General features: G+C 36.3%; 1 protein-coding gene and 2 pseudogenes across 6 annotated transcripts in view; 1 reads left to right on the top strand and 2 right to left on the bottom strand.

Annotated features, from left to right (window-relative positions):
• Positions 1-22,229, top strand: part of NT5C2 (5'-nucleotidase, cytosolic II) — a 106,833-nt gene that overhangs the window by 48,488 nt on the left and 36,116 nt on the right. For all 6 annotated transcript variants that reach the window (XM_047825990.1, XM_047825985.1, XM_047825991.1 and 3 more), the window contains exon 3: positions 10,349-10,422. In XM_047825990.1, the coding sequence (XP_047681946.1) occupies positions 10,349-10,422 (74 nt within the window). The remainder of the gene's footprint in view (positions 1-10,348; positions 10,423-22,229) is intronic.
• LOC125148474 (uncharacterized) lies at positions 13,349-13,447 on the bottom strand (annotated as a pseudogene).
• On the bottom strand, positions 14,395-15,192 carry LOC125148182 (40S ribosomal protein S3-like; annotated as a pseudogene).

The raw sequence follows: 22,229 nt of genomic DNA, 5'->3' as shown, positions 1-22,229 counted from the left end.
TCAATTGGTTATGCGTCCGACTTCAACTCAGGTCATGATCTCATGGTTTGTGAGTTTGAGCCCCGCATTGGGCTCTGTGCTGACGGCTCGGAGCCTGGAGCCTGCTTTGTATTTTGTGTCTCCTCTTCTCTCTGCCTGCCCCTCCCATGCTCATGCTCTGTCTCTCTGTCTCTCAATAATAAATAAACATTAAAATTAAAAAAAAAAACGTGAAAAGGCAAGCCACAGACTGGGAGAAGATATTCTCAATACATATATATCTAATAAAGGACTTATGACCAAAATATATGAAGAATTCTCACAACACAACAATTAAGACAAACCCAGTTTAAAAATGGGCAAAAGATTTGAATAGATGTTCCACAAGGAAAAAGAAATGGCCAATAGGCACTTGAAAAGATGCTCTACAGCATTAGTCATTAGGGAAATATGAATTAAAAACACAATGGGATACCATTGCAGACCCACTAGAATGACTAAAATTAAAAACACTGTAGGGGCATCTGGGTGACTCAGTCGGTTAAGTGTCCTCAGGTCATGATCTCACTGTTTGGGAGTTTGAGCCCCGCGTGGGGCTCTGTGCTGACAGCTCAGAGATTGGAGCCTGCTTCGTATTCTGTGTCTCCTTTCTCTGCCCCTCCCCTGCTCATGCTCTGTCTCTCCCTCGGTCTTAAAATAAATAATCATTTAAAAAAAAAAAAACCCCAAATACTGACAATATGGAGCACCTGGAACTCTTATGCCTTGCTGATAAGAATACAAAAGAGAAAAATGTTTGGGCAATGCCTTTTAAAGTTAAACATGACCGGGGTGCCTGGGTGGCTCAGTTGGTTGAGTGTCTGACTTCAGCTCAGGTCATGATCTCACAGTTTGTGAGTTTGAGCCCCACAAGGGGCTCACTGCTGTCAGTGCAGAGACCACTTTAAATCCTCTGCCTCCCTCTCTCTCTGCCTCCATTCATCCTTTCTCTCTCAAAAATGAATAAACATTAAAAAAAAAAACCCACAACTATTATGTTAAACATACCTAGTGATTCCACTTATAGGTATTTACCCAAGAGAAATGAAAGCATATCTCCCACACAGATTTGTATGTGGGTGTTTATAGCAACATTATTTATAATAGTAAAAAACTGGGAACTGCCCAAAGTATCTAGTAACTTAATGGATAGACAAATTGTGGTATATCCATAATATGGAATATTGCTCAGGAATAGAATAACTAATTTTGATACATGTAACAACATGAATGAGTATCAGAAATGTGCTAAGAAAAAAGAGGCCAGGCACAAACTATAGCTTATTTGATTCCATTTATATGAAAACTGTAGTGACAGAAAGTGTAAATCAGTGGTAGCTTGGGACAGAAGTTGGGGTGATATTGCCAAAAGACATGAGGGAGGAGTGTCTCGCTGGCTTGTTGGTCAAGCATGCAAGTCTTGATCTTGGGGTTTTGAGTTCAAGCCCCACGTTGGGTATAGAGATTACTTTAAAAATAAAATCTTTTAAAAAAGAGAGACTTGAAAGACCATTTGGGGTTGATTATGGTAGTTGTTACATAAGTGTGTACGATTGCCAGAATGCACCAAACTTTAAAATGGGTGAATTTTATGTTGAGTAAATGATACCTCAATAAAGTTGGTGGGGGATGAGACTTGAGAAGCTCCTCAACTTGCTTATTTAAAATTTTGTGAATAAAAAGGTTATTATTTATTCTTCTTTATGGGAATGTACTTGGGGGAATACAGATGATTTAGGATGTGTTATGCAGGAAAAATGCACTCTCCTAGTGTCATGATTGCTTCCTGATCCTTTAGAGTTGTTGGATCCTCTAGAGTAACTAGAGTTACTAGTGCTGCTTTCTATTAGGTAAGAGGTCAAAATGAGTTTTATCATTTGCTTTTATTTTAACTTCTAGATTTTGACCTCTCTTTTCCATTATAGCACAGTGAGTACAATTGTTAAGTTTGCCTAATAACATTGGATAATCATACTTTCTTCTTATTTTTATTCTGCAAAATTTAACCTTTGTATTTTGCTCCATTTTATAAATTATTCTCCATACATTGGTCTTTGCTTTAAAAATTTGTGGAGAAAAAAATGAAAAAGAATTTAGAGGAAAATATGAAAAAAGGGATTGGAAAAATTTGTATTTATTTAGACTGAGGTTCTAGAACAGTAAATTTATATTCAGAAGTACTGATATTGTCTCTGGTGTCTCTCTTAATTTGTATATTCTTCATTTGCTAGTCTTCTCTTTTATTCCCCACCATCTGCTCTCATTACTGCAGTTCCTTCATTTCGGAAAGAAGGTGAAAGGAATTTTAATGTCTCTTCCTTAAAGAGAATCTCCTTAAAGTGTGCTTTGAAAGCTTTAGTGGATAGTATGACCAGTAAGTACTCTTAGTATTTTATACACATTTTTTTCACATCTAAACATCTCTGAAATCGGGCTGCATCTAGCAATATACCACCTAGAATTAAGTTGAGTTCTTCCAGATGATTTCATTTCTTTCAGTCACCTAAGGGCAATATTAACCATCCTAGCAATGTAAATGTGGACCACAAACTTACTACATGACTGTTCAAATTCTCAAAGGGAGGTTTTCCCCCCCCTGCCTTAGACTGTGTCAGGGCTGAGACGTACAAATTTTCTTGTGTTTCTTCAGTGCTGTAGATTTATTTCTTCTTTTTCTTCATATTATGGGTATAGCTCTGTGGTATTGTAGCTTTATGAGGCTCTAACTTTTCTTGGGCATTCCTTCCACCCACCCCCACACCCTGCTTTTAGTGGCATAATATGAGTGAGTTTTACAACTGATGGCCTCTTAAATTTTAATCATCTTTAATTTTGCTCTGTGCATGCCACCATAGTCACTTCTTTTCCCTGGAACATTTTTTTATTGAGTATTTGAATAAGAAAAGTGAATATTTAAAAAAACTTTTTAAAATGTTCTATTTATTTTTGAGAGAGAGAGAGAGACAGAGTACTAGCAAGGGAAGGGCAGAGGGATAAGGAGACACAGAATCCAGAGCAGGCTCCAGGTTATGAGCTGTCAGCACAGAGCCCTATGTGGGGCTTGCACTCTTGAATTGTGAGATCATGACCTGAGCCAGAGTCGGACGCTTAACCGACTGAGCCACCCAGGCTCCCCTTGTTGTTAATACTTTTTTTTTTTTTAATTTTTTAAATGTTTATTTATTCTTGAGAGACCGAGTGTCAGCTGGGGAGGGCAGAGAGAGAGGGGGAGACAGATCTGAAGCAGGCTCCAGGCTCTGAGCTGTCAGCACACAGACCGATGCGGGGCTCAAAGTCATGAACTGCAAGATCATGACCTGAGCTGAAGTCGGTTGCTTAACCTACTGAGCCACCCAGGCGTCCTTGTTGTTCATACTTTTAAATCACAGGGTGCTGTTCTTCTGGCATAAAGTGATAAATAAAATGTATCCCTCCTTAGGGTGTTCCTTAGAGAAAATATTCAGATAAATTAGTAGATTAATGGCTGAAGTTTATGAAAATAAAAACTAATATTACTTAAATGATTTTTGCTTTTATAAAATCTAGTCCCCAATTTTTCTGTTGTGTCTGTATAGGAGTGGTATTTGAATATCAATTTTTAGGACTCCATTTCATAAATTAGAAAGTTCTTACCTATATATATATATATTGTATCACCAGGCATACTTTTTATTGAAGGATAGAGACAAAGACAGGTCTTGGCATTATGTTTTTTAAATAACAGCTTTATAGAAATATAGTTCACATACCATTCAATTCACCCTTTTAAAGTGTACAATTCAGTGGTTTTAGGATAGTCAGAGTTGTGCGACCAATACCACTGTCTAATTTTAGAACACTTTTATTACCCCCGAAAGAAACCCAGTTCTCAGTTAAATATTGTCTCTGTTCTTTACAGGGCCCTGTGCTAGGTTTTGGGAAGTTAGTAAATCCTGGCCACAAAGGTTATAATCTAGTGAATAAGAGAACTACCCATATATTTTATATATGTGACACAATATACTACATGCCAAAATAATATTTGAATATTCAAACCTCTTACATGGATTACAACTTTATAATCTTTTTCACTAAGTACAAAAGTAATCTGAGACCCAGAAACATCACTGTCAGATAGTTCTGTGGCATGGCCGGAATAGTTTCTTGAAGAAATCACTTGAGATTGTTGCATCTTGAAAAATTAGAGATAACTGAGGAGGACATTTCAGGTATAGGGAACAGCATAAACAAAACCTCAGGGCACCTTTAGGAAATAGCAAGTAGTTCATTTTGATTATTAGAGCAAAAGCTGCATGATGTGGATCAACGTGAGATAAAAGTGATTTTGGAAAGATGGTAAAAAGCTTTGAACTCCTGGAATATACAGAAACATGTTAGTTTGGGTAGGTAGGGAGGAATGTCTAAAGGTTATTAAGTAGGAAAGCAACATGGGCTTTAAGAGTTTGAGCTTTAGGACAGTGCTTCTTAAATTATCAGTGATGAGGGACCAGTTTTTTTTGTTTTAATTCTATTCTTGTCAAAGTATACGTTTATAAAATATAATAAAAATGAATTACTAGGAAAATGAGGAGATGTGTAAGTTTACTTTTTTTTTTTAATGTATGTTTTTTGAGAGAGAGCGTGAGATTTCTAACTGACTGAGCCACCCAGGCACCCACCCCTACATTTTTTATTATTACATTCAACAAATGTAAAATTTTCACATTTGCTATAAAAGTTTCTAAATACTTGCAATTTCTGTATGTGTCATGTCATGGGTTAGTAACGACTATTCACAGGCCAGCATTCGTCTGTAGATTATATACCACTCTTTGGGTAACACTACTTGAAAGCAGTCAATCTGGCCATTACTATGCAGGCAGAGCAATTCGTAGGTGATTGCTAAGAGTTAATGAGTTAATAAGGACCTGGACAAATTGTTAGCAGTATGAAATGGATGATCTGGATTCCATAGGCATTTGAAAATTTAAATTAAGGCACATGAGATAATATGGATTTGAGGGAGAGGAAAGAGTAAAAAGATATTAACTAGATTTTAGGCTTGAGTGGTAAAATGAGAATGCCAAAAGCAGAAATAGAAATTAATTTGGGAAGAAAGACACTAAATTAGATTTTCAGCAGAAATCCACACTGTAGCATATTTTTATTAAGTAAACATACACACATAGTCGCTCACAGAGAGACATTGTTTGGTTCATAATCTAAATTTGCACTCTCAAAAAAGCACTTGTAACTTCTTTTCTTTGATTGTAACAGACTTTGAGTATATTATTACACAAATCCATAACCAAAATATACCCAAGATTTTGTACTTGTATCTTTAGTCTCATTTGTTGTTGCAGTAACTGTTGTTGGGCCCTTGGCCAGGAAATTGTGACTCGTAGGCGGGGGGGGGGGGGGGGGGGGAGGAGCTAGGGATAAAGTTCACCATCGCCAAAGAAACTCTATTCCAAATGGATTTGTGTGGGGCAACAGTGATATCCAATGACAAGTTAAATTAGACACAGAAGAGTTTTCTCCAACACTGTCTCAGAGGATACGTGTTGTTAGAGGGACTTGATTCAGACCAAAACAGTCTTTTTGAAGTTAGGTTCAAGTTACACAAAAATAAATTGTACTAGGGACTTGAAGAAGAATTTTGTTATGTGACTTCAAGAACTAATTGACTCATAGTTTCACACATTGCAGAACGGCAACCAGTGACAGATGAGGTAATGCTGCTTTGAATTATGAGTTAAATCTCAAAACCACTAAGAGTTTGCTGTTTATTGCATGTTCACGTTCCTTAACCATGAGGATATTAGATCTCTGTTCTTAAAGCAATTAGTCTTATTTCTTATGGTTAATATCTATATTTACTTGGATAGAATTTCTTTAAGTTTTATGCCTTATTGTAGTGGAATATGATGATAAAAGCTGTTATTTGTGTTTCTGTTGAAATCTGTGCCTGGTTTTATAGTGCTCCTATGTGTTCTTTCCTAAAGATCATTTCTCTTGTTAATGCTCAAATCTGTATCTTGCAAATGCCTTACTATGTAGGAATTTCTGCCTGATAATTGCACTGTAAGGTTGGATGCTTAGGTCAGTCACGCTTTCTAGAATGGAGAGTTTGTGTTTTATTTAAAGCAAGCTTTGGAAAGTTAATTTCACAACTGTATTCACATTCTTGAAGTGGAGCTCTACAGTGGAGTGTGTTCCACTGGTTAATAATTTAGAAAAGTGACACAAGTAAATTGGCATTGGCAAAGATAGAGTCAAGGTCCTGGGACCAATAGAAATTTTTGAGTTCTCTAAGCAGGTATTATCTTTTTGTTATAAATATATGGTGGGACAGTGACCCAGTCTTTTAACTGATACAACACCTAATACTTTGTTTTGTTATAATAATAAAGAATAGTGATTAGTTTCAGGCCAAGAGATTGTTTCTCTTGAAGACTGTATCCTGGAGACATGATATTTCTGGCTGCAGGCTGCCTCTCTTCTGAAGTCAGTGCATACTTTGAGCATTTGGTTGTTTATGATCTTTGTAAATCTTAGCATATATATTATTACAGTTTTCTTTGATCCACCTGTTCCCTTTTGTCATTATAACTTTACTTAATACACTTTAGATATTTGCACATGAATTAGATTTAATTCCCTATTGCCTTTTCCTCCCATGTTTTTATAGCATAAGTTAGGGAAAGAAGAGATGAAAATCTATGTGAAGTTTTTCTTTTGTTTCATAATAGAAATGAGAAGGGGAGACAGAAGTGATGGTTTCTTTCTTAAATTCAGGAATTGTTTCTGTGAATGAGGTTACTTATTTTGAATGAAAAAGGAAAGATAAAAGGGGTATTTGGTGGAAGATCTTCATAGGACATCTTATTTCCTAAGATTAGGCATCTAAAAAGTCTTTTCTCACTTAGGCTACTCCCTGAAGAACAGCTTTGGGAATATGTCACATAGTGGTACCAGCCTTGTACCAGGCTTTCAACAAATGTGCTGATTGCATAAAGTGACAAGTTAATCAAAGAGGAAAGAGTGCAATTTGATGGATATTTAGCTGTGATTATTTTGGCAAAACAATAGATTTTCATATTCCCAATATATGTGATTCCAAGAGTTTGTATGGATAATCCTTAAGGGGCATTATGATCTTCGTATCCTTAAAAAAATGTGATGAGGAGTACAGGCTTAATTTTTCTTCTGACCAAGAAAGAAACTGTGGTAAGCTATTTTGCTGGGTCTGTTGGTAGTTTCTTTCTACGTTTAGCACTGATTGAACGATATTAGCAAAGTCTGGGTTTTTCCCTGTGATTTTAGCTCTGTCTGAAACTGGCTCACATCATTCTTCTATCAGAAGCAAAGCTGTTTCTTTTATTATGTGGCCCAACGTATATCCCTCCTGGGTTGTATCACCAGGAAGAATAATCTTCCCAGTCCGTTCCTGCCTGAATTCCCATAGAATATTTTAGGCATGTCAGCTGTTTGGGCTCTGATCAAGGATTTGATGCAGTTGGCCTCTGGCCTGAACGGAGAGTGTGTTTGAAAAGCTTAAGCTTCAGTGGCAACATTTGGTTTCCAGAGTTAGAATCATTACTTTGTGTCTTCTCCCTCTTGTGCTGCCTTCAGAAGGATTTATGTAACTGGGAAAAGGTGATGATAAAGTAGATGCTTTTATTAGTAAAAGCAGGGTGACATTTGATGAAGTGGTGGAAGGGTCTTGGTGATATATTTGTGGTTATGGGGGTGTTTCAAAAATTTGGATGGGTGTCATTTATCTTGTAGTTCCTTGTATCTTTCAGCTACCCACTAGTCTTCTATCCCCCTCCTATCCATAAGAAAGGACCTATATTAAGGCAACTTAAAATAGGAAGCCAGAGCACCAAACAGGTCTAATTAAGGGAAAAGAAGCCCCAAGAAAAGGGGAAAGAAAAATACGTATCTGCAGAGGAAGCCAAAAATGCAAAGGACTAGTTTTAGATATACATCATGTGCAAAGAACATTTTTACAATAATTTAGGGTAAGAGATGAATTATTAATAGGCCTGATAGGTACTTTTTATATAAAACATGGTTCACCATTGGTCAGTGGCAAAACTAATATACAGCACTCAGTATTACCTAGATTCTAAACAATGACTTTCATATACAACTCATCTGTACTTAGTAGATAAAGTAGTTAAAGCATAATTGATGTACATAATCCCATTAGAGAAATAGAGTGTTAATCTACAGTGTTACAGAGATAAGGAGCTAAATACCAATACTGGCATTAATTCTCAGGATTTAGTTCTCAGGAACTAAGGGTTTTATAGAGCTGCATTTAGAATTCATATATACGTTCTGAGATGAGAGGAAAAGTTCTCTGTTAAAATTTAAAACAGTAATATATGAGTTGCTGAAGAGTAAAAAAAAAAATCATGGGGTACATGGGTGGCTCACTTTGTTAAGTGTATATGACTCTTGGTTTCGGCTCAGGTCATGATCTCACAGTTTCGTGGGTTTGAGCCCTGCATCGGGCTCTGTGCTGGCAGTATGGAGTCTGCTTGGGATTCTCTCTCTCTCCCTCTCTTTCTGTCCCTCTCCCACTCACACTGCCTCTGTCTCTCTCAAAATAAATAAACTTAAAAAAATTTTTTTAAATTTAAAATATCACTGCCTAAATCATTGGTTCCCAAACTCTTCAGTATCCCATCAGTTAAAATGTAGAACATTCATCCCTTCCTGTACTCTTGTCCTTACTTATATATAGTAGAAAACATACGTAAATTCAACATTTTTAAGTGATGAAATATCAGTAGAAGATCTAGTATCTTCTTTTTGTGCCCAGTGGAGTCTTTTGTATCCCCTGGTACAGTCTCTCCTCTTGGGAGATTATTGACCTATACATCATTAATAGGGGAGCCCAGACCAGGCATCTTTATTTTTATCAATTTTTCTAGGTGATTTGTAGTATTCTTATTTCTCACAGTTACTTATAAAATGAAGGCAAAGAAAAGGTTTGATAATAAGAGGCTATCAAGCTGGGGATCAGATGGAAAGGATTTTTTTATTTTCAGAAATGATTAGAACTTACCCCAGAATATCATCATGGTGATTGATGATTTACCATGCTTTTATAGTTTTTTCCCTGTGTCTTCAAAAATGATTTCTGAAATTTGAAACTGATTATTTCATTTCTTCAAAATCTGTAATTTGTCCTTGTCTGCCCAATAAAGTCCATACTTTAACGTGGCATACAGAATCTTCGTGATTTTGACTCCTAACCTTTTAGCTTTTTTTTTTTTTTTGATATTTATTTAGTTATTTTGAGGTAGAGAGCAAGAGTGGGGGAAGGGCAAAGGGAGAGGGAGAATCCCAAGCTGGTTCCACAGGGTCAGCCTAGAGCCCAATGCGTGGCTCAATCTCCATCAACCACGAGATCTTGACCTGAGCCTAAATCAAGAATCTGATGCTTAACTTGCTGAGCCACCCACGTACCTCTAGTTTCATAGCTTTTATTGCCCTTTCCCTCCTACCCCTGACCTTCTGGAAAACCTCCTTTTGCAAAAACAAACGGAAAAGCAAAACCAAAGCAGACTCCCTCAATTCCAGCCACTGTAAATGTTTTTATAGTTCACTATAAACCTTGTCCTGGCCTGATTAATCTGCCTGGATTGCCTTTCTTGCTTTGTCCAAATGGAAAACTTCTACTGATTGCTTAAGATTCAGCTCAGGCATCTCTTCTGGTCCCCAAAGAACTGGTGCTGTCTCCTCTGTCTTATTGTATAGCAATTATTGAATTGCTAAAATTATTTGTGTATAAGTCTTTCTCCTGCTAGGCTGAATTTCCTCAAGGACAGAGATTGCAAATTAAAATAGAGGTTCCATGAGGGCAGGTACTCTTTTGTTCACTGTGTATCATGTACCTTGTTGGGGATAAAGTAGGCATTCAATATTGGAATGAATCTATATATATTTATATCTTTAGTATCTGGCACATGGTAGGCTTTAAATGAGCCTCTGCTTATTAAATAAACTACAAATGAATGAGTGAATGTATTATAAAATCTCAGGCATAAACTTATCTTGGTGGGTCAGACTTAGAAAAGGAGAAATCTCTGAAATCTTCACGTGGCATTGTTAACACCAAGACACAATAAGAAAATACATGTTTTGCCATATACTACCTGATTTCAATTATGGTATAAGAAAGACTTGAATAATTTTTTTTATGAATCTAAGTATTGGTGTTTAAGTGAAGAAAAAATCTAGAAAGATAGCCAAATAATTTCATTAAATTAGGAATTTTTTTGGGGTTTGTCTCAGTATTAATTGAGATATTATTTTTTGCTTCTTGTTTTAGGGTGTTTGTGAACCGAAGTTTAGCCATGGAAAAAATAAAGTGTTTTGGTTTTGATATGGATTACACACTTGCTGGTGAGTAGCACTTTTTGATTGCTTAAGAACTTCTGGTTTAGACATAACACAGTGGGCCTACAGCAGGCAATTAATAAACACTCCTTGATTTAATCATATATTTAGCTACCAGAAGCTCTTGTTATCAAAGCTCCTTCCATTGATATTTATGACTATTGAAATTACCAGTTATCCTGAGATTTAGATGGTAAAGATAAGTAGAGCTAAATTACTTTAGACACCCTGGTAAGAAATAATGCAGTGACATTATACATTAATGTGTATATTAGGGCACTTTTGGCTTTTACTTTATTGAACTATTCTTCACGGATGGAATTTTGTATCTTTTGCTCTACCTAAGGAAAACTTTTATCAGCTAAAATTTTTAATGTTATTCTTAAGACAAATGGATTGCAAATATGCTATGTAAAGACTTCTTTAAAAATTAGAGCTGTTCGCTTTGTTCATTATCAAATAGACTTTAAACACAGCACTGTGCTGTTTCTCCCTTCCTGTCTCTGATATATATTTAAAATAATCAATGTATTAGTCATTAGTTGCAAGATATTTTCAGAACTTAGGATGTTTTTATTGAAATATTTGCATCTGGTGAAAATGTCATTTAATTTAAGAAGTAGTAGGGGTGGAGGACTGAGTTGAGTGCATATTCATATATGTATGTGCATGCATGTGTGTACTGCCATGACACCTGGAAAAGAATCTTTCAGAAATTTTCTCTAAAAAATACTGTCTTCACGCAAAAATCTTAAAATATATAAATTCACTTATCTTCAGAAACCTTTCATATAACAGTATTAGAAAACTGAGTTCCATCTCATTTCTCAATTTGATGTTCAGTTTAGGCTAGTAAATGAATAATAATAAATACATGTTATAATAATATAATAATGCAGAAATGAACACATGCAGTTTATAGGTAATTGACACATAGATGTGGCCATGACATCTACCAGACAACTTATATATTAAAAATATACACTGTCTTGGTTTGAATTTTCCTTTCTTTCCTTTATACTCTTTGTTATTAATTTGATTTTCTATTGCCTTACAGTTGTTTTTATAGCATTTTTATTCTTTTATGTTTTTTAATTAGACACAGACATTTTTAGGAGCACTTGTCAGAAAGCAGGTGGAAATACTGTACTTTCTCAGGGTAGATCTTTCTGTCCAAATTGGGAGAAAATCCTACAATCTCTCCCCTTTCTAGAATTTTACCTTTCAAGGGAAAGGAATGGCGAGATATTACCTAAAACAGAGATAGAAGTTAACGTGATCAAAAGTGACAGATTTTTTTTCCCCCTTGGTTATTAAGACAGTCTCAATGTATTGAAATAGTTTTGATTTCAATTTGATTTATTGAAAACCTGTAGGTTCCAGACACGTTTTGTTACTGAGCTTTGAGATAATATAGTTATTCCCATAGAATATTGAAAAAACAAATTTTCTTGTTTAATGAAGAAGTTACTGAATCTTAGTCTCTAAACTTTAAAGATACCTTATAATTTCTTCTTTTTATTTGCTTTTTTGGTTTTTTTTGTAATCCGACTTCATATTTTAATGCTTACTCTTACTGTAGACACTAATATATTTATATATAAAGTTAATAGGAATTATTAACAATTATTAAGTGCTTAGTATGTGCCGAGCCCTATTCTAAATGTTCTATATAGATTATCTCATTTAATACATGGATTATCTCATTCACATAATTTACTTAATATTACAAAAACCCTACGAGGCAGATACTGCTATTGTCTTCATTTTACAGATGATAAGACATTAAGGACTTTGTCCAAGGAAGTTTAGCTGTGATATACCTGAACTGAGATTCAAACCTAAGCATACATTTATATGTGAGTGTGTATACACACACACCTGTATATGTATGTGATAAGTTTAAATTAATCATTTTGAATAATGACAGTTTATAGTGAGGTATAATTTCAAAGTGCTAAGCTCCTCACCTTAAACAAACAAACCAGGAATTAAGCCCTCAAAAGGATTACTTTAAGTAGTCCCCCTTGAGAGACTGTACATCATTTCAATAGTTCAATGTTGGATGAAAAACATTGTTAGTCTTATGGTGCTGCCTTCATAAAGCACATAGGGAAACAAGTTTATTGGCTTTATACTGTCACCTGTTTTCCAGAATGGTATACATTAAATTTATCTGAGAATAACTTGTTATTTAAAAAACCTCACACCCTTGAAGTGCTAAGGACTTTTCACCAGAACAATGTGCCTTGAAGTATGGAGACAAGATTAAAAGAAGTGTTTTTTGAAAGCTTTGAGTATTTTGGGATAAACATCATTGGAATAAGTGTAATAGCCTCACAGGATAAGTTCTTGGAAAGGATCTGTATTCTTTCTGAAACCTCATCTGAGACATTGTCTTCTCTGTAGTCCTGACACCTTAGTACATCATTTCCTAAGAGCAACTTATATATCATTTGCAGCTCTTGTTTGCTTGCCTGTCTCCCCATCGGCCTGTGAGTTCTTCAAGGGCAAGGGCTTTCTTTTCACGTTTATATCCAATATGTTGCCAAACTTGGCATGTAGTAGGTGCCCAGTAAAAATATATATTGAATGAACAATTTGGGTACATGAGTTTTAATATGTCAGTTTAAGAATCACTGTACTTTATTAAAATAAAAACTTAAATAAATTTAAAAAACTTAAAAAAAAAGACCTAAATTTGAGATCTGAAACCATAAAAATCCTAGAAGAGAGCACAGGCAGTAATTTTTCTGACATTGGCCTTAGCAACATTTTTCTAGATAGGTCCCCTGAGGCAAGGGAAACAAAAGGAAAAATACACTATGAGGATTACGTCAAAATAAAAAGCTGCTGCACAGCGAAGAAAACAGTCAACAAAACTAAAAGGCACCTACTGGATGGGAGAAGATATTTCCAAATGACATCTGATAAAGGGTTAGTATCCAAAATATATAAAGAACTTATAAAACTCAACATCTAAAACACAAATAATCTACACTTGATCTTAGCCAAAAGGCCGAGAAGCGATAAAAACACAAATAATCTAATTTAAAATGGGCAGAAGACATGAACAACCATTTCTCCAAAGGCATACAGATAACCAACAGACCCATGAAAAGATGCTTAACATACTCATCACCAAGGATATGGAAATCAAAACTACAGTGACATATTACCTCACACCTGTCAAAATGGCTAAAACAAAAAACACAGAAACAACAGGTGTTGGCGAGGATGTGGAGAAAAAGGATCCCCCCTGTGCATTGGTGTAATACAAACCTGTGCGGCCAATGTGGAAAATAGTATGAAGGTTCCTCAACCTTAAAATCCAGGAATTACACTGCTAGATATTTACCCAAAGAATACAAAAACACTAATTCAAAGGGTACATGCACCTCTATGTTTATAGCAGCATTATTTATAATAGCCAAATTATGAAAAGCAGCCCAAGTGTCCATCTACTGATGAATGGAAAAAGAAGATGTGGTATGTGTATATGTGTGTACACACACACACACACACACACACACACACACACACACACAATGGAATATTATTCAGTCATCATAAAGAATGAAATATTGCCATTTGCAATGACGTGGATGGAGCTAGAGCATATAATGCTAAGTGAAATAAGTCAGAGAAAGACAAATACCATAGGATTTCACTCATGTGGAATTTAAGAAACAAATGAGCAAAGGAAAAAAGACAAACAAACCAAGAAACAGACTTTTACCTTTAGAGAACAAACTGATGGTTGCCAGAGGAGAGGAGGATAAAGGAAGGGACGGGTAAAATAGGGGATGGAGATTAGGGACTGCACTTGTTATGATGAGCACTGGGTGATTAAAATAAAAACTTAAAATTAATTAATTAAAAACTAAAAAAAAAAAAAATCGTAGTATTTGTTTACCCAGTATAAAAATATGCACTATTCAAGTGGAATACTTTTTTTTTCTTTTTCGAAGATTTTATTACAGGTCTTTACAGGGCAAAATCCAAACTCCAGGTTCAGCTGCCCAGGAGAGGAGACCCTGTTATGTTGTGGGTGCCGGCTGCAGCACAGCAGGCAGCTCTGGCTTCCCACCCTTCTGTTCCGAGATGGGGGTGGTGGGATGGATCTCATCTTTGGGTTCCACAGTGCTCACATGATCTGGCAGGGGCTTCTTAGGGCCAGTCTTACCACTTGGGTCCCAGGGAAGCATGATCTTCACTTTGATGCCCAGCAGACCTTGTCTAAGCAGCACAGGGCACACACCAGTGTCAAAGTAGTAGTTAACAGGGTCCCCACTGTGAATCATCAGGCCATCCACAAACTTCATGGATTAGCCCACTGTCCTTGGAGCTTCCCAGACACCATGACCTCACAGCCTTTGGTTCCACTCACCATGATGAATCGCAGCACACCATAGCAGTTCCTCCACACAAGGAGGCCTCCTAGGAGTTTGTAATACAGAGACTGCCTGGGCAATAGCACATAGACCTCTTGTGGCCACTTTTTCAGCATAATGCTCTACATTGCCCTCAGGGAAACCAAATCTTTTCTGAACCACAGCAGCCGATTCTCGGATCCGCCAGCCCTTCTCACCCAGAACATTCTGTGTCCTGGTGGCCAGGATAATGATTTATTGTCCTGGTTGATGTAACTTGGACCTCAACCCCAGAGTAGCCATCTTCAGCCAGCTCCCAAGTGAGAAGCTCATTCAGTTCAGCTTTGAAGATGCCATCAGCAATAGACTTCCTCTTCTTGGAAATTTGCACCATCTTGCTGCTGCGCACTGCTGAAAGGAAAGACCAAGTGGAATACTTTTAAATATGAACTTATGTTTTTAATTTTAAAATAATAGTAAGTTACATATGGTAAAACACATGCATTTTAGGTATATATATTTAGTTCGACAAAATGTATACATGTGTAACTACCACCACAATTAGGATAAAGGGTATTTCCATCACTCCAAAAAGTTCCCTCATTGCCTCTTTGAAGTCAGTTCTGCCTTCTACCCTGCCATTTGCCTCAGGGCTTTTCATCATTGTAGATTAATTTTGCCCTTTTCAGAATTTCATGTAAATGGAGTCATACAGTATATACTCTTGTGTCTGGCCTCTTTTGCTCAACATAATGTTTTTGTGATTCATTAATGATGTTTTTTGTCTGTCAGTAAGCAGTTCATTCTTCCTTTTTTCTTACCCTCAACATTTTAAAACTTTATTTTGAAATAATTTTAGACTTATGAAAGAGCTGCAAAAATAATAGTTGGCTTCTATTCTCTTCTTGTAAAAAAGATTTTTTAAAGTTTATTTATTTTTGAGAGAGAGACCGAGAGAGAGAGAGAGAGAGCGCAAGCGCAAGCAGGAGAGGGCCAGAGAGAGAGAAGGAGACACAGAAACCGAATGAAGCTGGCTCCAGGCTCTGAGCGGTTAGCACAGAGCCTGATGTGAGTCTCGAAGCCATGAACTGTGAGATCATGATCTGAGCCAAAGTTAGATGCTCAACCAACTGAGACACCCAGGCACCCCTTCTCTTTTTTTTTTTTTGTTAATGTTTTGTTTTGTTTTGTTTTGTTTTGTTTTGTTTTGTTTTGTTTGAGACAGCAAGCGAGCAGAGAGGGGCAGAGAGAGAGGGAGACAGAGAATCCAAAGCAGGCAGGCTCTTCACTGCCACCACAAAGCCCAACATCAGGCTCAAACCCATGAACTGTGAGATCATGATGTAGGCTGAAGTTGGATGTTCAACTGACTGAGCCACCCAGATGCCCCAGCCTCTATTCTCTTCTGATGGTGACCTCTTATTTAATATAGTTGACCACAGTACAATTATAAGAACTAAGAAATTAACATTAGTACAATACTACTAATTGAAATATAGCCTTTATTCAGTTTTTGCAAAATTTCCCACTAATATTCTTTAACCCAGTCTAAGATCCCACATTGCATTTGGTTCTCATTTTTCCTTAGTGTCTTCTGTGACAGTCTCGTCTTTCATTACTTTGACACTTTTGGTTAGATACTTTTGTAGAATCTTCTACAATTTGGGTTTGTCTGATGTTTTTTCACATGATGAAGTATTACGCACATTTGTGAAGAATACTACAGAAATGGTGTATTCTTTTCAGACCATAATACCAGTAAGTCTTATTACTAGTGATTTTAACCCGTCAACATTATAAAATTATCCTGTTTCTCTTTAAACTTTACTTTTTTTGGAGGAGGAAGCCAAGTAGTAGTCCATTGCATGTGCATAGGTTTTCCCCGCTATCTGAAAGTAGAGTGTTCTCTGAAATTATTTGTAAGCTGAAATGTCGTAAAGCGAAGAAACAGTTACCCTTAATTTATATGGAAGAAAATTGGGGGCATTTCCAGATCCTCAAAATAACTGTTCTTAGGCTTTCCTGATAGTGTAAAACACATGTTGCTAATGAATACACAAAATAAATTGAGCTAAAGCACAGTAGCTTACAGACACAATTGAAAGTCATGGTGGCTTGATGCTAAGATATTAAGTCACAGGGAAGGAGTGTCACGGAGCCACTCTTGGTGCTTGTGGTATGAACTGCCTCTGCAAGGGCTGACTGCAAAACAAATGCTGAATGCCAGTTTTGCTTTTCGCTTTTTTCATAAAAGCAAAAATCCCCTTCAGATTTATTTCAGTTAGCAAAAACAGGTACAAATATAGGTCGTTTGTCAAGGTTAAGTGGCATAACTTGAACTTTCAAAAAGTAGGGGATACTGTATACAATTTGTTTATTCATTTATCTGTTGATGGACCTTTGAGTCGTTTCATTTTGGGCTATTGTGAATAAAACTGCTACGAACAGTAGTATACTACAAGTCTTTTTGTGGGTGTATATTCTTATTTCCTCTGGGTAAATACCTAGGAGTACAATTGCCAGATTATGTGTTTACCTTATAGGAAACAAACAAATGGTTTTTCAAAGTAGTCATGCCATTTTAAAGTCTCACCCAGGAAACATGAGAATTCTGCTTGCTCCAAGCTTTTTTTATGTTTGATATTGTCCGTCCTTTGAATTTTAGCCATTCAGGTGAACGTGTAGTGTTATCACTGTGATTTTACTTTGTATTTCCTGATAAATAGTGATGTTGAAAATCTTCACGTGGTTATTGGCTACTTAATTTCTTTTGTGAAGTGCCTATTCAGATGCCTATCTTTTAATTGGGTTGTTTGTCCTTTTATTTTTATTTTTAATTTTTTTTTAAAAGGCAATCTTTTTTTTTTTTTTAATTTTTTTTTCAACGTTTATTTATTTTTGGGACAGAGAGAGACAGAGCATGAACGGGGGAGGGGCAGAGAGAGAGGGAGACACAGAATCGGAAACAGGCTCCAGGCTCTGAGCCATCAGCCCAGAGCCTGATGCGGGGCTCGAACTCCTGGACCGCGAGATCGTGACCTAGCTGAAGTCGGACGCCCAACCGACTGCGCCACCCAGGCGCCCCATCTTTTTTTTTTTTTTTTAAGTTTATTTTGAGAGAGAAAGCGTGCACGCCAGCGAGGGAGGGGCGGGTGGGGGAGGAGAATCCCAAGCAGGCTCCACACTGTCAGTGCAGAGCCTGTTGTGGGGCTTGAACCCATGAACCGTGAGATCATGACCTGAGCCGAAGTCAGGAGTCGGACACTTAACCAACTGAGTCACCCAGGTGCCCCAGGTTGTTTTTTTGTTGAGTTGTAGAAGTTCTTTTTTTTTTTAAGTTTATGCATTTATTTTTGAGAGAGTGAAACGGTGCAGCAGGGGAAGGGCAGAGAGAAGAGAGAGGTAAAGAGAATCTTAAGCAGGCTCTACACTCAGTGCAGAGCCTGATGTCAGGCCCAAACTCACAAATCATGAGATCATGACCTGAGCCAGAATCAACTGAGCCACCCAGCACCCCAAGATGATTTCTTGACCAGTTTGCAGAGAATTGACATCTTAACTGCATTGAGTCTTCGAGTCCAGGAACATGATACATTGTGCCATTTACCTAATCTTTTTTAGTATCTCTTAGCAATGTTTTGTCTTTTTTGGTATAAAGGTCTTATACATTTTTATCTGTTAAGTATTTTCTATTTTTTATGTAGTTGTAAATGGTGTTTGAAATTTCATTTTCTATTATTTTGTTGCTGGCATTTAGAAATAGCAGCTCATTTTTGTATATTGTCTTTGAATCCTGTGACTTTCTAAATTCACTGATTAGTTCTAGTAGTTCTTTTATATACTTCTTAGAGTTATCTACATATATAATCAGATTATCTGCAAATCACTTTTCTTTCTAATCTTTATATCTTACTAAAAAATTTTTTTTGCCTTCTTGCACTAAAACCTTAGTACTATGTTGAATAGAGGTGTTGAGAATGGACCTCTTTACTGTATTCTTGATCTTAGGGAGAGAGAATGTTCAGTTTTTCACCATTAAGTATAATATTAGTTGTAGGTTTTTTGTAAATGCTTTTTATCAGTTGGAAAATTTCCTTTTATTCTTAGTTTTCTGGGAGTTTTAACATGAGTGATTGCTAAATTTCATCAAATGTTTTTCTGCCTCTGTTGAGAAGATCCAAGGATGAATTACACTGAATGATTTCTGAATGTTAAACCAACTTTGCATTCCTGGAGTAAATACAACTTGGTTAAGTACTATTCTATGTATTGGCAAATTTGATTTGCTGCTATTTTGTTGAGGATTTTTGTGTTTTGTCCATGAGGAGCATTGGTTTATAGTTGTCTTGTAATGTCTCTTGAATTTTGGTTTTGGCGTAATGCTGGCCTCATAAAATGAGTTTGGGAATTGTTCCCCTTTACTATTTCTCAAAGTTTGGGTAGAATTGACATTATTTTTTTCCTTAAGTATTTGATAGAATTAATAGTAAAACTGTCTGGGCCAGGAGTTATTTTTGTGGGAATGTTTTAAATTATGCATTCAACTTTTAAACATAGGGCTAGTCAGAGTTTCTGTTTCTTCTTAAATCAGTTTTGATAGTTTGTGTCCATTTCACTGAGTTTTAAATTTATTGGCATAATATTCATTATATTTTTATTATTCTTTTGATGTCTGTAAGATCTGTAGTACTGTTGTATTTTTCATTCCTGATACTGGTAATTTGTGTCTTTTTTTTTTTTTTTCTTCTTCAGTCTAGCAAGAGGTTTATCAGTTTTACTGATTTCTTTTTTCTCCTGCTAAGAACTTACCAGCTTTCAGTTTTAGTGAATGCATGAGAATGAGGGAGATTTAAATTTAAAGGTGATATTTATTTATTTATTTATTTATTTATTTATTTATTTATTTAAATTGTTGATTTTTATTTTTTTATTTTTATTTTTTTTTAATGTTTATTTTTGAGACAGAGAGAGACAGAGCATGAAGGGGGGAAGGTCAGAGAGAGAGGGAGACACAGAATCCGAAGCAGGCTCCAGGCTCTGAGCACAGGCTCTGAGCCTCAGCACAGAGCCCGATGTGGGGCTCGAACCCACAGACCGTGAGATCATGACCTGAGCCGAAGTCGGACGCTCAACCGACTGAGCCACCCCCCTTAAAGGTGATTTTTAAAGGAATTGTTACTATTTAAAAATTTTTCTAAGTTTATTTATTTATTTTGAGAGAGAGCAAGAGAGCGAGAAGGGGAGGGGCAGAGAGAGAGGGAGATACAGAATCAAAGCAGACTCCAGGCTCTGAGCTGTCAGCATAGAGCCTGACTCTGGGCTTGAACTCACAGACCACAAGATCATGCATGACCTGAGCCGAAGTGGGATGCTTAACTGACTGAACTACCCAGGTGCCCCGGGTTGGTTGGTTGGTTGGTTGTTTAAATAGAAATAATTGCCTAACTTTTATTACTTTTAAAAAATGTTATGATTTTGCTTGTAGTTTGGTACATTTATTTCCCTGAATGAAATGTGTCATAGAGTGTTCAGTAGCATAATCCATTCTGATGGGAACCTCATTATCTTCATCTGAATGCAAGCTTTCAGAGATCTTGTTTATCATCAGCTGTCCTTGTAATTAAAGCGAGCTATACATTTTTTTAATTTTTTTTTTTTTTTAGCATTTATCCTTTTTTTTTTTTTTTTTTTTTTGAGAGACAGAGAGAGTATGAGCAGGGAAAGGGGCTCAACAGGGGCAACAGTTTTTTTAATGGTTTATTTATTTTTGAGAGAGACAGAGAGAGAGACAGAGCATGAGTGGGGGTGGGGCCGAGAGAGAGGGAGACAAAGAATCTGAAGCAGGCTCCAGGCTCTGAACTGTCAGCACAGAGCCTGACGTGGGCTCGAACTCACGAACAGTGAGATCATGACCTGAGCTGAAGTCGGACACTTAACCGACTGAGCTACCCAGGCACCCCACGAGCTATACATTTTTAATGTTTTTATTAGTTTATTTATAGAATTTCTATGTAAGATTGACATTTTTATATAAAATTTTTTAAACTCCCAAAATGAAGAACTTAACCTGTTGACATAAGCTAATTTTTCCTGATTGTCTTGGACCTAAATTAATTTTAATCTTGAGATCTGCCTATAAAATTAATGTCAGTATTGGTATTTAGCCCCTTATCTAATACCGTAGATTAACATTTTCTCTTACTGGGAGTATGTATGTTAATTATGCTTTAACCAGTTTGTATACCAAGTACAGAAAAGTTACATAAATGAAAGTCATTGTTTAGATTCTAAATAATACTGAGTCTTTTATATTAGCTTTACCATTCACCAGCAGTGGACTATGTTTTTTATTAAAAATGCACATGATGGGGCGCCTGGGTGGCGCAGTCGGTTAAGCGTCCGACTTCAGCCAGGTCACGATCTCGCGGTCCGTGAGTTTGAGCCCCGCGTCAGGCTCTGGGCTGATGGCTCAGAGCCTGGAGCCTGTTTCCGATTCTGTGTCTCCCTCTCTCTCTGCCCCTCCCCCATTCATGCTCTGTCTCTCTCTGTCCCAAAAATAAATAAACGTTGAAAAAAAAAATTAAAAAAAAATAAAATAAAAATGCACATGAAAAAAAATACACATGATGTGTATCAGAAACTGGTCCTTTGCATATTTTTGTCTTCCTCTGCAGATATATGTTTTTCTTTTCCCTTCTCTTAAGGCTTTTTTTCCCTCAATTAGACCTGTTGGGTGCTTTGGTTATCTATTTTATTAAGTTGCTCTAATGTAGGTGCTTTCTAGACAACAGATTTTGTGTTTGTGGTCTTTATCTGAGAGCAATCTTTTAGCCTTTTTCTGCTGAAATGTTTCAGACAGATGGATCAGAATGATGATTGCATTTCCCAGGACAAATCAAGCCAAAAAAGATTTAGGTCTTTGGACATATGAAAGAGCAAGAAAGTTGTTTTAAACCTAGCTGTTTCCCCTCCATAGAATGAAGGGAGTAAAGCTATACTATTTGTGAATTCTGTTTCCTTGTTTTTGTTTGTATAGAGGACTGCTAAAAATGTTATATTGCTGAATTTATTTTTGTTAATAGTGGACAGAATAGTAAAAATGGAAAGCAAAGGGAGAATTGACTTTTTTTTAGGTTGTTTATTGCTTGTTCATTTTTCAAGTTGCAAACAGACATAAATGGACCTGTGGTTTCTATTGCTTTTAGTATTCTAATTACTTAGTTTTATAATATTATATCCAGAAATTTATTGCTGAGGTTTCAAATGAGAAATTATTTTCTGATTCAGTGAGTAACTTAAAGTAACTGCTATTACGTCCTCATGATTGTAGTTCACTATCTGACAGACTGCTGATCTGCAAAATGTGGTTTCTTTTACAAGCAAATGTTAGCCAATAGCTATTAAATTAGAATAATTTGGATGTAAGAAGTGATCGAAGAG

This window comes from Prionailurus viverrinus, chromosome D2 (genome assembly GCF_022837055.1).
Source record: "Prionailurus viverrinus isolate Anna chromosome D2, UM_Priviv_1.0, whole genome shotgun sequence".
In the NCBI taxonomy this organism is placed as follows: Eukaryota; Metazoa; Chordata; class Mammalia; order Carnivora; family Felidae; genus Prionailurus; species Prionailurus viverrinus.
This window is presented reverse-complemented; position numbering and strand designations above follow the sequence as displayed.